Raw genomic sequence first — 14,272 nt, 5'->3', positions numbered from 1 at the left:
AGCAGTCTTGTCTGAAGACCAGGAAGAGGAGGAAACCACCTAGTTGAAGCAGCTATTTGAAGATATTCAGCCAGAGTCTGAAAGGGTTGTAACCAGAGCCTTAATCTGTTCTGTAAAACAAGTATTACTCTATGGCATGCTGATTTAAAGATGGATTGAGAGCTGTATGGTTCTTTTCTTCTTGTTTAATGACAAATTGTGTAGTTGTGTTAAGGGATAATTGTAAGCTGTTCTATTTGGGTGTGAAGTTAAAAGTTTGATATTGTATTCATAATGAAGTTTTGCTTCAGAAATACCAAAGTCCCATTTTTTTAATGCAATCACTCCTGGCGCGAATCATTCTCTTTGCACAGTCTTAAAATAAGCTAGAATATTGTTGTTTAGGTCCAGTATCCAAACCACTGGTGGGGTCTGGTCTGGGATCGTAATATAGGCCTCACCTGGAGTACTGTGTTCAATCCTGGGCAACACGTTTTAGGAAGGCCTTGTAGAGGGTCAGAAGCGATTGAATAGAATATGAGGGGATGAGGGGCTTCAATTTTGTGGCCAGACAAAAAAAGCAGAGACGGTTAAGAGGGGTTACGATAATGTTAGTAAAGCGAAAGGGCTCCAATGTCAGGAGATCGTTTTTTTCTTTGCATGGTTGGAAAACATTTACAGTCTTGACATCGAGGATAACAATCCATTCACAGCTGACGCAGTGCGAATGGTTTTGATGCCACCAGGAATGGATCCCTCAAGGCACGAGTCCACTAGGTTGATTACAGAGATGAGGGGTTTGTCGTACGAGGAGAGGCTGAACAGTTTAGGCCAGCACTCTTTGGAGTTTAGGAGAATGAGGGGAGATCAAATTGAGGTGTACAAGATGATAAAAGGTATGGATACAGTAGACGTGGAGCAGTTGCGTCCTCTTGTGGGGCTTTCTAGAACGAGGGGTCAGAATCTTAGAATAAGAGGTAGCAAATTTAAAATTTAAAACCGATTTGAGGAGAAGCTACTTCTCCCAAAGGGTTGTGACTCTGCGGAACTCGCTATCCCAGAGTGCGGTGGCTGCTGGGACAGTGAGTAAATTTAAGGAGGAGTTAGACAGATCTTTAATTGGTAATGGGTTGAAGGGTTATGGAGAACGGTCAGGACGGTGGAGTTGAGGCCAAGATGGGATCAGCCATGATAGAATGGCGGAGCAGACTGGATAATTCTGCCCCTATATCTTATGAACGGAGAAGTTCAGTACACCAGTAATGGTCTAACTTAGCTGGTCAGAGTCACCATTTCAGCTGTTCCCCGTGTTCCACTTGTGACAATATTTTCCAAGGTCCATCCTCAAGCAGTTGAGGCTTGTCCAGATATTCCGTGCAGAGGAAGATCGGTTAACAGCGGATACAGATTTTAAATGATTGGCAACAGGCCTGGAGCCGACAGGGGACGAGATTTCTTTTGAATGCAGCGAGTTGGTGCGCAGGTTGGGCGGCACAGTGGCAGAGTGGTTAGCACTGCTGCCTCACAGTGCCAGGGACATGGGTTCAATTCTGGCCCCGGGTGACTGCAAGGAGTTTGCCCATTCTCCCCGTGTCTGCGTGGGTTTCCTCCGGGTGCTCCGGTTTCCTCCCACAGTCCAAAGATTTGCAGGTCAGGTAGATTGGCCGTGATAAATTGCCCCTTAGTGTCCAGGGGTAGGGTGGGTTGGACATGGGTCGGGTGCTCTTTCGGAGGGTCGGTGCAGACTCGATGGGCCGAATGGCCTCCTTCTGCGCTGTCAGGATTCTGGGATTTATTTTTTCTTAAAGGGGCAATTTAGCGCGGCCAATTCACCTACCCTGCACATCTTTGGGTTGTGGGGGTGAGACCCACGCAGAGACGGGGCCAATGTGCAAACTCCACACGGACAGTGACCCGGGGCCGGCACTTGAGTCCTTGGCGCCGTGAGGCGGCAGTGCTAACCACTGTGCCACCGTGCCGCACACGGGATTCGATGATCTGGCTGCATTGCCTGAAAAGGTGGTGGAAATGCTCGTAACAAAAGAGAGCTGGATAAATATAAATAAAAGGGAAAACATTTACAGGGCTACGAGGAAAGAGCAAGGCTGTCGGAGTAACTCAAAGAGCTCTACCACAGGACTAGCACAGACACGATGGGCTGAATGGCTCCATTCTTTGCTGCATCAGGGCACAGCAATCAGACTGCATTGCCAGTAACAATGTTTGGCTTGAGTTATTTGGCAAGTGCATGCTGATATAACTGACTGATTTCCACAAATTGATTATAACATTCAGCAGACATACATGGACAACAAGCAGCTTTTGAGCTTCAGGCTAGCAGGTGAGGGTAACACAAATTCGTTGACAGCCCTGCCACATAACAGTAAGAAAGAAAATGGGGAGCATTTACCAAAATTGAACAGATTGGTTTCCGCCTCTCCCCGCGAGCCACATTCTGCAGTGCATTTTCCAGAGATGCAGACTCACTCTCCTGCTTGCAGACATAACCACAGTTTTTTTCGACAATGGTCCTCAAACCTTTGAACAGAATGATACTGGAAGTGCAGCCCATCCCACGTGTGTGGAGAGGCTGTTCACCAATCGCTCTGGTCCCACATGGACGGTGCGAGGGCGACAGTCCTTGATGAATGTTCGCAGCGCATCCTCTCCCGTCGCTCGTCTCCACTGCACAGCGCAAGAGCTACAATCCACCTCACCGGATAATTGCAACTCCCTGCTCTCGTCACCTCGAGTGATGTACAGCAACATGCGACCAAAAGAACATTGCACGGGACTCGAAAGGCTACAGAAATGTTTCCTTTTCGATAAACATGAAGGCTTCACTGGATTCAAAGATTTCTTCTTCTTCAAAGATTTAAAGGTGCCACCAAAAGAATCAAATTAAAGATGAAACTATATTTATACACTTCTCAGGGTCATCTTCCCAGGCAAGTAATTTCATCGTCTCACAGAGACAGAGCTGAAACGTTGCTGTCGCTGTGCCTTCCCTTGGTCCGGGCTGATTCAGGCAGCGCACAAATCCTCCTGGTGGGTTTTGCGATATCGTTCATGCCAAGGTGCATCTATTTTGCTGATCTAAAGGCGTCACGGTTTGTTATTCATGATCCCACTGGGGCACACGATTGGAAACGGGGGCAGGAGGAAGCTGACGAACACGTAAATATTCTGCAGCTGCTGCTTAACAGCACGGGCAGCATCAACTGGCTGATATTTATAAACCTCTCTCTCATTCTCCTACCAGCCACCTCAAGAAAAAAAAAAGCCTCCTTCAGAACGCCGACGAGCCAAGGTTGCTGAAACATCTTAAAAGGGCCACTCGTTTCTCCTGACAACGAGCTGGTTCAAACCCCACCCCCGACAGAATCACATACAAAAACATGATCAATTTTAATGTAATCACAGTATAGACGTCGCTTCTTAAAATGGTTTGTAAATATATCACAACCCTATACAATGGTACGTGCCAGCAAAAATATTGGTATCTGTCATTAGACAGACATAAAAATGCAAGTGAGCGTTGCGGTGGGGGGCCCGCAAATCAGGTTCATATGTTTTGGTCCTGTCCAAAGCTGGAGGATTAGTAGAAGAAGGTTTTTAGGGTAATCTCTAAAGTGGTGCATGTGAAACTGGACCCGACCCCCCGGGAGGCCATATTCACGGTGTCGGACCAGCCAGGGTTGGAAACGGGTGCGGAGGCAGATGTTGTCGCCTTCGCCTCGTTGATCGCCCGAAGGCGGATCCTGATAGGTTGGAGAGCAGCCTCTCCACCCTGTGCCCTGGCGTGGCGGGGGGACCTGTTGGAATTCTTGACTCTTGAGAGGGTTAAGTTTGAACTGAGGGGAAGGATGGAGGGGTTCTACAATTCATGGGCGTCATCCATCATGCACTCTCAAGAACTGGATAACATCGAACATTAGGGGGGGTATTGGAAGGGTTGGGAGGTGGGGTTTTATGTGTTAATGATGACTATGGGTGATTCCTGATTCTTTATTGTTATTTGTTTATGTTAACATGCGGGTGAATGTTTGGAGGTTGGTGGGAAAATGGGATTGTTGTTGTTGATATGGGGATTGACATTATATTCATTACTGCTTATTGTTTATTGTTGGTGGGTGCAAATTTGGGAGAAAATGTGAAAAAGGAGGAGAATAAAAATATTTTTAAAAAAAGAATAAAACAGCAAGTGGACTGTAATCAAAATAGAGAGAGGGTTCATTGAGGGTTCCTTCCCCACTGTCACAAACCATCCTCCTCACCTTGGGGAAGTGTCACTGAAAACAGTGCCAGCTGTGACTCAGTGGGTAGCTCTCTCATCTCGGAGTTAGGAAGTTGTGAGTTCAAGTCCCACTCCGCACTCCTGAGCACAAACCAATCAAGGCTGACAATCCCAGCCTCGGCACTGAGGCAGTGCTGCATTGTCCCAGGCACTGACTTTCAATTGATACATTAAGCAGGGGTTCCGTCTGCCTTTCCAATTGGCGCCTGTCACAATCTCAGGACGTTCCCATGAGACATAGGAGCAGAATTAGGCCACTCGGCCCATCGAGTCTGCTCCGCCATTTAATCATGGCTGATATTTTTCTCATCTCCATTCTCCTGCCTTCTCCCCATAACCCCGGATCCACTTATTAATCAAGAAGGGGATAGAATTCCCATAGAATCACTACAGTGTAGAAGGAGGCCATTCAGCCCATCGATTCTGTACCGACCCTCTGAAAGAGTACCTAACCAGGCCAACCCCTCCACCCCACCCCCGTAACCCCGCCTCACCGGCACATCTTTGGACTGTGGGAGGAAACCGGAGCACCCGGAGGAAACCCACGCAGACACGGGGAGAACGTGCAGACAGTGACCCAAGGCCGCAATCGAATCCGGGTCCCTGGCGCCGAGAGGCAGCAGTGATGATAACGCAGATGATTGCGATTTGGACAATTTGCTGGATCGGGATTTCCTCTGCTTGGGATTCCCCTCTGCCTCCGATATGCTTTTGCTTTTGCAGGAGGCCAAAAGGTTTTTGAATATAAAAACAACAAATTCTGAAAAAAATCAGCAGGTCGGGCAGCGTCTGTGGCGAGAGAAACCGAGTGATCTGCTTCTGTGCCCATCTTCACCATGAGCACAAATGATGATATGGGCGCAGAATCTTGCGAGAATCGGAAAACGGGATTCTCGCCAGCAAGATCTCTTTTTCTGACTTACCCCCTGACCCCTTCGCCATGAACACAATGAGGTTCCCACCCTCATTTAACTGCATGTGAATAAATTTAAATTTATTTAAAAGACTTCCCTGTGCTATGCCCCCTCCAGGTAGGGAGTTCCTCCCTTGCTGAGGTTTACAACAGCTATCGCAAAATGGAAAGCTGTCGAGGGAACCCGGGGGAGAAAGACATTCCCAGCGCCAACCTGGCAGTGCCAGGGGTGGGCCCTCTGTGGAGTCCCATTCGATGGGTGGGTTCCCCTGATGTGTGGGGGTTTGCCCCAGTGCTTGTATGAGTGGGGGAAGGGGGATTGCCCTGTTTTGCCCTGTTGCTTGAAGCGGTGTGGTGAACCACGTATGGCTGTGTAAGGCTGTTGTATATATGTTCAGTATTGTTCTACTGTTCTATTAGTATCGTTATCTCCACTGTTGTATATACTTATTGTTATTGCTGTTCTGTTATTGGTTGTTGCTGTTGTACTGTTGGAATGTTATTGTTGGTGCTGCTGTTGGCTCCGCCTGTGGCTCCGCCCAGCGGTGGAGGTATAAAGCCTGTTGACCTGGGTCAGCCCTGCAGTGCAGGAGGAGCTACAGGTCGGCACATATTTAGCTTATTAAATTGTTAGACATCAGTTCAGACGAGACGCTGAGAAGCAGTGAACCGATGCAGAGACCGCTCGGCAGTTACAACTGCGGGCGAGTACCCTCAACTCACAAAGATATTCCACAAGCGACTCACCGTGGCGCTAACGCCGCGTGGTGAGGAGGTGTTGGGCGAGGACCTTGTTGGCTGGCCTCATAAACTGTTCCTTGAGTACATCTACAGCCTCCGTATACGAGCCCGCATCTCGGATTAACTGGAAGATCCAGTGGCTCACCCGGGCGTTGAGGAGGCGTTGCTTGAGTGCCGGGGAAACCGCAGAATTCGAGGATTCGAGGTTGGCCTCGAAGCAGCTGAGCCAATGTTCAAAGATAGCCGGCGCTTCAGCGGCCTGCGGGTCCAGTTCGAGACGTTCAGGTTTGAAGGCAGCATCCATTATCAAAATTTTAGTTTATTAAATTGATAGACATCAATTCAAACAAGACGCTGAGAAGCAGTGAACCGATGCTGAGGCCGCTCGGCAGTTACAACTGCGGGCGAGGTATCGGACGGGCCGGGAGTGCAGGAGGCGAAGAGGCCGGTATTCTGGCCTTTGCGTCCCTGGTAGCCCGGGGGAGGATTCTGCTACAGTGGAAGGTTGCAAGGCCCCCAAGTGTGGAAGCCTGGATCAGCGACATGGCAGCGTTCATTAAATTGGAGAGGGTAAAATTTGCCTTAAGAGGATCTGTGCAAGGGTTCTTCAGGCGGTGGCAACCGTTCCTAGTCTTTCTAGCGGAGCGTTAAGAGGTGGTCAGCAGCAGCAGCAACCCTTCCGACACCTCCTCACCACGCCGCGTCAGCGCCAGGGTGAGTCGCTCGCGGAATATCCTTGTAAGTTGAGGGTACTCGCCCGCAGTTGTAACTGCCGGGCGGTCTCAGCATCGGTTCACTGCTTCTCAGCGTCTCGTCTGAATTGATGTCTATCAAGCGGGTCCCCCACGTCCATGGGGGAGTGGAGGGAGTTTCCTTTTGCTGCAGATTAGGGCACCCTTTTCTGTGTGGTGCTCTATCAGGTCCCAGATTCCACGTGTGCAGAGTGCCGCAGAATCTGGAGAGAAAGTTTGTCCGTGCAACTGGAGAGCTACACACCGGTTTCCCCGCCTCAGTCAGCACTCTGTGTACAGAGTGCAAGATTCCGCCCAGCATTTTAAGTCCGCGTGACTAAGTCATTAAGCGCCATATGGACTCGAAACGTTAACTCTGAGTCAGATCGGCTGAGGTATTCCAGCATTTTCTGGTTTTATTTCAGATTTCCAGCATCCGTAGTATTTTGCTTTTATTGCACCACTTTTGGTTCTGCCAAGCGCAGCAATCCTGGACAACCTTGTCCCAGGACCCGAAGTTGACATCAAAATTCCTAAGTGGAGGGCGGCACGGTGGCGCAGTGGTTAGCACAGCTTCCCCACGGCGCCGAGGGCCCGGGTTCGATCCCGGCCCCGGGTCGCTATCCGTATGGAGTTTGCACATTCTCCCTGTGTCTGCGTGGGTCTCACCCCCACAACCCAAAGATGTGCAGGGTAGGTGGATTGGCCTCGCTAAATTGCCCGTTAATTGGAAAAAAAATAATTGGGTGCTCTAAATTTTTTATTAAAACTCCTAAGTGAACCCTAAGAGTATCCTTGTAGCATTTCCTCTGATCGCCAGGAGAGCGCATCCCAGACTCGAGCCCGCCATAGAAGATTCACTTTAGTAAGTCAGTGTCGGGCATTGTGGCCACATGACCTGCCCAACTCAGTTGTGGGTGCCTCAGTGCGGTGTGGGTGCCCGGCATGCCAGCTCGGGTGAGCTCCTTAGTTTTTGGGTAGCTTTGCAAAAAGAATAAAAGTGATCCAGAGTGAAAACAAATTTAGCGCGACGTGAACTGATTAAGCCGCCATTAAATAGCTCTGTCCTTCGCACCTTAGATTAATCAATCATTTTTCCGCATCACTGCAAAAAACCTATAAACCACATCCGATAAAACAAATCTCATCTGTGTTCAGACGATTACATCATCACAATGCCACGCACAGCCTAGCATGACATGGAATTAAATATCGAAGATTGAAGCGGGGCATCTCATTAACCACAGCATTCAGTGGCGTTCACATTCATAAACAGCTGTGACAAACACGGAATGAAGGTGTGGCTCGTCAATACACTAAGGAAATAGTTGGGGAAAACCTTCCCAAGGAACCTGTGTCTTTCATGACTCATAATCGCAAGCATTCAAACATACCACACCTTCGCTTTAACCACAGCTCTCGCAATCTTAGAACCCCAACTATTACCTTCATGGATCAGCGAGAGAATGAGAAGAATTTCCTTGATTGTTGGCCCGTCAGCTCCATCCCTTAAACGTCTGGCATTTATTGGAGTGAAATTTCATATTATAGTGTTTTAACTTTGAGAACACGGCTTCTGAAGAACCGCGTGTGTCGCCTCAGTGGCGGACTCTAATATGACACAATAAGAAGGTCCCTCCCCTCCATTTCCAGCTCAGATCGTCACAAACCCTGGAGTTGGAAGCACCACCACCCTTGGACTCCACAGTATCCGGGAGTGCTGTTACAAGCCAGCTCGAACCATTCTTGTACATCCAAGCCAAATTGCCTTTCTTAAAAATAAACCACACACTTTAAAACCAGAAACAGTCCTGGAATCTTTGACATTTGAAAAGGGAAATGCTTCCACTTTCACATTTTAGTGCTCTGTACATCGAAACCAAACAGCACCAGTCCATTGCACAGGCATCCCCATAATGCTCAAAGCAAGAATTTGACGACAAGGTACATAGAACGTAGAACATACAGGGCAGAAGGAGCCATTCGGCCCATCGAGTCTGCACTGACCCACTAAGCCCTTACTTCCACCCTATCCCCCGAACCCAATAACCCCTCCTAATCTTTTTGGTCACTAAGGGCAATTTATCATGGCCAATCCACCTAACCTGCACATCTTTGGACTGTGGGAGGAAACCGGAGCACCCGGAGGAAACCCACGCACACACGGGGAGGATGTGCAGACTCCGCACAGACAGTGACCCAGTGGGTAATCGAACCTGGGACCTGGAGCTGTGAAGCCACAGTGCTATCCACTTGTGTTACGTGCTGCCTGGTACAGGTCCATAATACAAGGCACAAATTCTACTGAATGACAATATTAGAGACACAAGACCAACATGTGAATGCATTCCAGTACTGCCCCAGAATATCGAGAGGAACAGGTTGATTGATTGTCACAATCTGAAGCTTTATGCTTCAAACTCATTGGTTTCCCAGTACAGACATGGCCTCTCAATTGTACATTCTCCTGGAGTTTTCATCAAGTGGTCTTCAACCACTCCATTCCAACAATCATTCTATTGGCTTTGGAAACACGTCCACCCTCATGCCACACAGCCAGGGGCGACACGGTGACACAGTGGTTAACACTGCTGCCCTACGGCACCGAGGATCCGGGTTCAATCCTGAGCCCCTGTCCGTGTGGAGTTTGCACGTTCTCCCCGTGTCTGCGTGAATCTCACCCCCACAACCCAAAGATGTGCAGGTTAGATGGATTGGCCACGCGAAAATTACCCCTTAATTGGGAAAATAAATGAATTGGGTACTCTAAATTTTTTTTTTTTAAATGCCACACAGCCAATCGGAAAGTGAATCGACTCTTCATTATCCAGTTGGATGCACCATGTAATGGTGTCATCGTCAGCTGTCCCTCGATTCGAGGGTGACGTCTAACTCGGGGTCGCTGGTTTCCGCCGTGAGTCTTCATGTGACTGAGCAGGCCGAGTCTCAACCCCGCAAATCTCTGGGGGCACAGGGGGCAAGACAACCCACTGGGCAGTAGGATCCTGAATGTAGGATTTTCTTCATTTCCTTTCCTGCTTTGCCGCCGCTGTGCCTCGCCATTGGGATGTTGTGACGCAAAGCGTGATGCAGCTTTCTGGGCAATTTGTCGCCATTCTGAGTGACTGGTAACCAGCTCCTCCCAGTCTTCAGGAGGCTGCACTTCAGGGAGCTCTGCAGATGTCTTTGTACCATTCATCAATCTTCACTGTCAGTCAAATAGCCGTCATCAGTTCCCCACAGCCCATCTCCGCATATTGAATATTTTAACAGGTCTGCACAAGCCTTCAAAGAAAAATGACAAAAACACAATTTTCGAATGTTTCTGTTATACCTCTCCTGAATTTTCTGCGTCCAGGAGACTAATCTTTAATTCTTGGAGACTACAACAATGACATCCTTAATTTTTTAGAATTAAAAAAAACAAATGCTTCCAATGGCTTCCGCAATGTGTGAGTGGGTACAATGTGCAATGTGGTATCACATGATGCAGACTAGGCCGAGCCCAGTTTCAAAACATGATCTCCACCCAGCAAATGGCGGCAGCTGGGTCAACGGTGAATGAGTGCAAGTGGTGATCAGAATGTGAAAAGACAGACTTGCCTTCCTACCATGGCCTTCATGACACCAAGACATCCCCAAGTGCTTTACAGCCAACGAAGGACTTCTTGAAGTGTAGTCACTGTTGTAATGTAGGAAGTGCAGCACCCAATGGTGGCACAGCAAGATCCCACAAACAGCAAATTAATACTGACCAGATAATCTGTTTTGTTTTTGATTGTGAGATTGGTCAGGAGTTGGAGGAGAACTCCCCTCTGGAAAGTGTTGCGGAATATTTCATCTCCTCCCGGGAGAGCGGGCCTGGTCTAAGATCAGAAGAAGTAGGGATCAGGGGATGAAAGAGAAAATGCTGGAAAATGTCAGCAAGTCTGGCAGCATCTGTAGGGAGAGAAAAGAGCGAACGTTTCGAGTCCGATGAACTAACAAACAGAGAAAGTGGGGAATGTTTATACTGTGGAGTGAGAATGAAAGATGAGTCATAGCCACAGAAACCCAGGGAAACCGGGTGCTAATGGCCACAGAAACCAAGGGGAAAGAGTGCTAATGGCAGTCCCCAGAGAGAACAAACGATGTGAAAGGCCAAACAGCAGGGAAACTAACATCAAAGAATGAACTGTAGACGTGGGGGGAGGGGAAGGGGGAAGCAAAGAGGAGAAAGGTGAAGGAAAGGTGGATAAGATTGGGTGGGGGGGGGAAATTAAATATATATTAAGAAAGAAAGAAATGGTAAAAGAAAGTTAAAATGGGATGAAAACAAATGGGTCGAGGTGGGGTAGAGCTGATTATCTGAAGTTGTTGAATTCGATGTTGAGACCGGAAGGCTGTAGCGTGCCTAACCGGAAGACGAGATGTTGTTCCTCCAGTTTGGGTTGAGCTTCACTGGAACATTGCAGCAGGCCAAGGGCAGACATGTGGGCACGGGAGCAGGGTCTTGTGTTAAAATGGCAAGCAATGGGAAGGTCAGGGTCCTGAATGCGCACAGACCGAAGATGCTCAGCAAAGCGATCACCCTGTCTGCGTTTGGTCTCTCCGATATAGAGGGGACCACATTGGGAGCAGCGAATGCAGTGGACCAAATTGGAAGAGATGCAAGTGAAATGCTGCTTAACCTGGAATGAGTGTTTTGGGCCTGGGATGTTAAGCATGGAAGAGGTAAAGGGGCAGGTGTTACACCTTCTGCGATTGCATGGGAAGGTGCCATGGGTGACGGGAGAGGTACTGGGTATGGTGGAGGAGTGGACTAGATTGTCTCGGAGGGAACGGTCTCTGCGGAATGCTGACAGAGGGAGTGAAGGGAAGATGTGTTTGGTGGTGGCATCACGCTGGAGCTGGTGAAAATGGCGGAGGATTATGCTTTGCATACGGAGGCTGGTGGAATGAAATGTGAGAATGAAGGGGACTCTATCCTTGCTCTGGGAGAGGGGGGAGGGGGCAAGGGTCGTGGCGCAGGAGATGGACCGCACACTGTTGAGGACCCTGTCCACAACTGTAGGTGGAAAATCACAGTCGAGGAAGAAGGAACACATTTTCGAAGCACCATTTTGGAAAGTGGCATCATCGAAACAAATGTGACGGAGGCGAAGGAGTTGAGAGAAAGGGATGGAGTCCTTACAGGGTGTAGGGTGCGAAGAGCTGTCGTCCAGATAGCTGTGGGAGTCAGTGGGCTTGTAGTCGATATTAATTGATAGTCTATTGCCGGAAATGGAGACAGAAAGATCAAGGAAGGGAAGGGAAGTGTCTGTAATGGACCAGATGAAAGTGATGGAGGGGTGGAAACTGGAAGCGAAGTTGATGAATTTTTCCAGGTCCGGGCGAAAGCATGACGCGGCACCAAAATAGTCATCAATGTATCGTTAAAGGAGTTGTGGGAGGGGGCCCGGATAGGCCTGGAACAAGGAGTATTCCACATACCCCATAAAAAGGCAAGCGTAGCTAGGACCCATGCGGGTACCCATTGCTGCACCTTTGATTTGGAGAAAGTGAGATGAGTTAAAGGAGAAGGTGTTGAGAGATAGAACGAGTGTGGCTTTCAGGATGCGGCGAGAGCAGCAGTTGGAAGAATGTTGTATATCCTGGAGGTACCTGTAATCCTGGAGGTTACATGCAGGGTGGAATTTAAGTTGAAATCCCCATGGGGCAAGTCGGAGACGAAGACGGTCACTGAGGAAGGAAACATGGATGTGGAAGCGAGTCTTGGTAAATACCTTGTCCAACACTAAGAGAGAAATGGAAAGCAGTGAAGGTGGATAGTGAGGGAGGGACTTACGGAAATCCTGTCGGAGAGAAGAGCAGTACTTCTTGAGGGTAGGCATTCCGGGAAGAGAGGTGACAGTGAGTTAAACACTGGATAAAAGCAAATTACTTCCAGCATCCGCAGTAATTTGCTTTTATCTAGGGATCAGGGGAGGCCCATCCAGCCTGCTCCGCCAGTCGATGAGATGATGGCTGATCGGATTGCGGCCTTGGCTCAAATTTCCTGAAGTTCCCCATAATCTTTGACTTCCCCATCAATCAAAAATCTGTCAGGGGCGGCACGTTGGCGCAGCGGTTAGCACTGCTGCCTCACGGCACCGAGGACCCGGGTTCAATCCCGGCCCCGGGACATTGTCCGTGTGTAGTTTGCACATTCTCCCCGTGTCTGCGTAGGTTTCACCCCCACAACACAAAGATGTGCAGGGTAGGTGGATTGGCTGCGCTAAATTGCCACTTAACGGGGGGACAAAAAGAATTGGGCACATTAAATTTATTTTTAAAAATCTGTCTAATTCAGCCTTTCATATATTAAACGACCCAGCCTAAGAGAATTCCAAAGACGCATCACCCTCAGAGAAGAAATTCATTCTCATCTCAATCTGAAGGAAGACCCCCTTATTTTTGACCTGTGCCCCTTCTTTCTTGGTTCCTGCACAACAGGAAACATCCACTCAAGTAGCTTAAAGCATCATTCAAATAATAGCGCAACCCTCTGGAGTGGGGCTTGAACTCTCAAGCCTTTGAACTCAGGGGTAAGAGACCTGCCACTGAGAGCCACAGCTGGCACTTGAGAGATGAAGTTAAATAAAATCAGTTAAGATTCCTGATCCTGCACAGTGGTTAGCACTGGGACTGCGGCGCTGAGGACCCGAGTTCGAATCCCGGCCCTGGGTCACTGTCTGTGTGGAGTTTGCACATTCTCCCCATGTCTGCGTGGGTTTCGCCCCCACAACCCAAAGATGTGCAGGGTAGGTGGATTGGCCATGCTAAATTGCCCCTTAATTGGGAAAAAATTAATAATTGGGTACTCCAAATTTATATTAAAAAAAAGATTCCTGATCCTAATCTGCATCTAGTGTTCCCCTAAGAAAAAGGATACAATACAACGATCGGGCAAGTCTCATCTGTAGTGTCTTTGTGATGTCAAATAAACATTGTTTTGTGTAAACATTAGATGTTGTACGGTTTTAGTATGACAACTTGCAATTCATATTCAATGACCTGGTGTTATGAGGAAACACTCTTGCTGGATTTGCTTTTTGCAGATCAGCACCGGTTTTGCAAAACTCCCAAGCCACTTGCTGATCACTATTTATTTCAATCATCTCCATGATATTGCTGAACAAAAGAGACACATTTTTGAAGCTTTTGATCTTGCACTCGTCAGGAGGGACAGACACACAAAAGCCAAATTTCAAAGCGAGCAACAATTTATACTACATTGAACAAAGTGTTATCTTTGAAATTTGGAATTCTTGCGTTTGTCGTGATGAGTGCAAGATGAAAAGCTTTGACTGCATGTTTCTTTTTTTCAGCAATACTCAAGTTCTGTGCTCCCAAGCAACTCTCTTGCAACATTTATATTTCTGCCAACATTTACTGTGCACCATTCTGCACTGAATCTCGTGTGCAGTTGCCTCGGCCATCTGAAGGTTTTATTTAATTGCCTTTGTACGTCCCAAGTTATCTCAGTATCACCCACAAACATTAAAAATATAAATTTAGAGTACCCAATTTTTTTTTTCCAATTAAGGGGCAATTTAGCGTGGACAATCCACCCACCCTCCACATCTTTGG

The 14,272-nt window shown here is 48.2% G+C and overlaps 1 protein-coding gene across 13 annotated transcripts in view; it reads right to left on the bottom strand.

The window, feature by feature from the left end:
• LOC140391521 (dedicator of cytokinesis protein 9-like) overlaps positions 1-14,272 on the bottom strand; it is a 407,496-nt gene that overhangs the window by 302,223 nt on the left and 91,001 nt on the right. For 5 of the 13 annotated variants that reach the window (XM_072476083.1, XM_072476091.1, XM_072476093.1 and 2 more), the window contains exon 1: positions 2,390-3,121. The exons of 4 other annotated variants lie outside the window; for them this stretch is intronic. In XM_072476083.1, the coding sequence (XP_072332184.1) occupies positions 2,390-2,551 (162 nt within the window). In that variant the 5' untranslated portion in view covers positions 2,552-3,121. Of the gene's footprint in view, positions 1-2,389; positions 3,123-14,272 lie in introns of those variants that run through there. 4 more of the 13 variants (XM_072476079.1, XM_072476087.1, XM_072476089.1 and 1 more) reach the window with 2 other exon arrangements.

The sequence above is a fragment of the Scyliorhinus torazame genome, chromosome 15, assembly GCF_047496885.1.
Source record: "Scyliorhinus torazame isolate Kashiwa2021f chromosome 15, sScyTor2.1, whole genome shotgun sequence".
In the NCBI taxonomy this organism is placed as follows: domain Eukaryota; kingdom Metazoa; phylum Chordata; class Chondrichthyes; order Carcharhiniformes; family Scyliorhinidae; genus Scyliorhinus; species Scyliorhinus torazame.
This window is presented reverse-complemented; position numbering and strand designations above follow the sequence as displayed.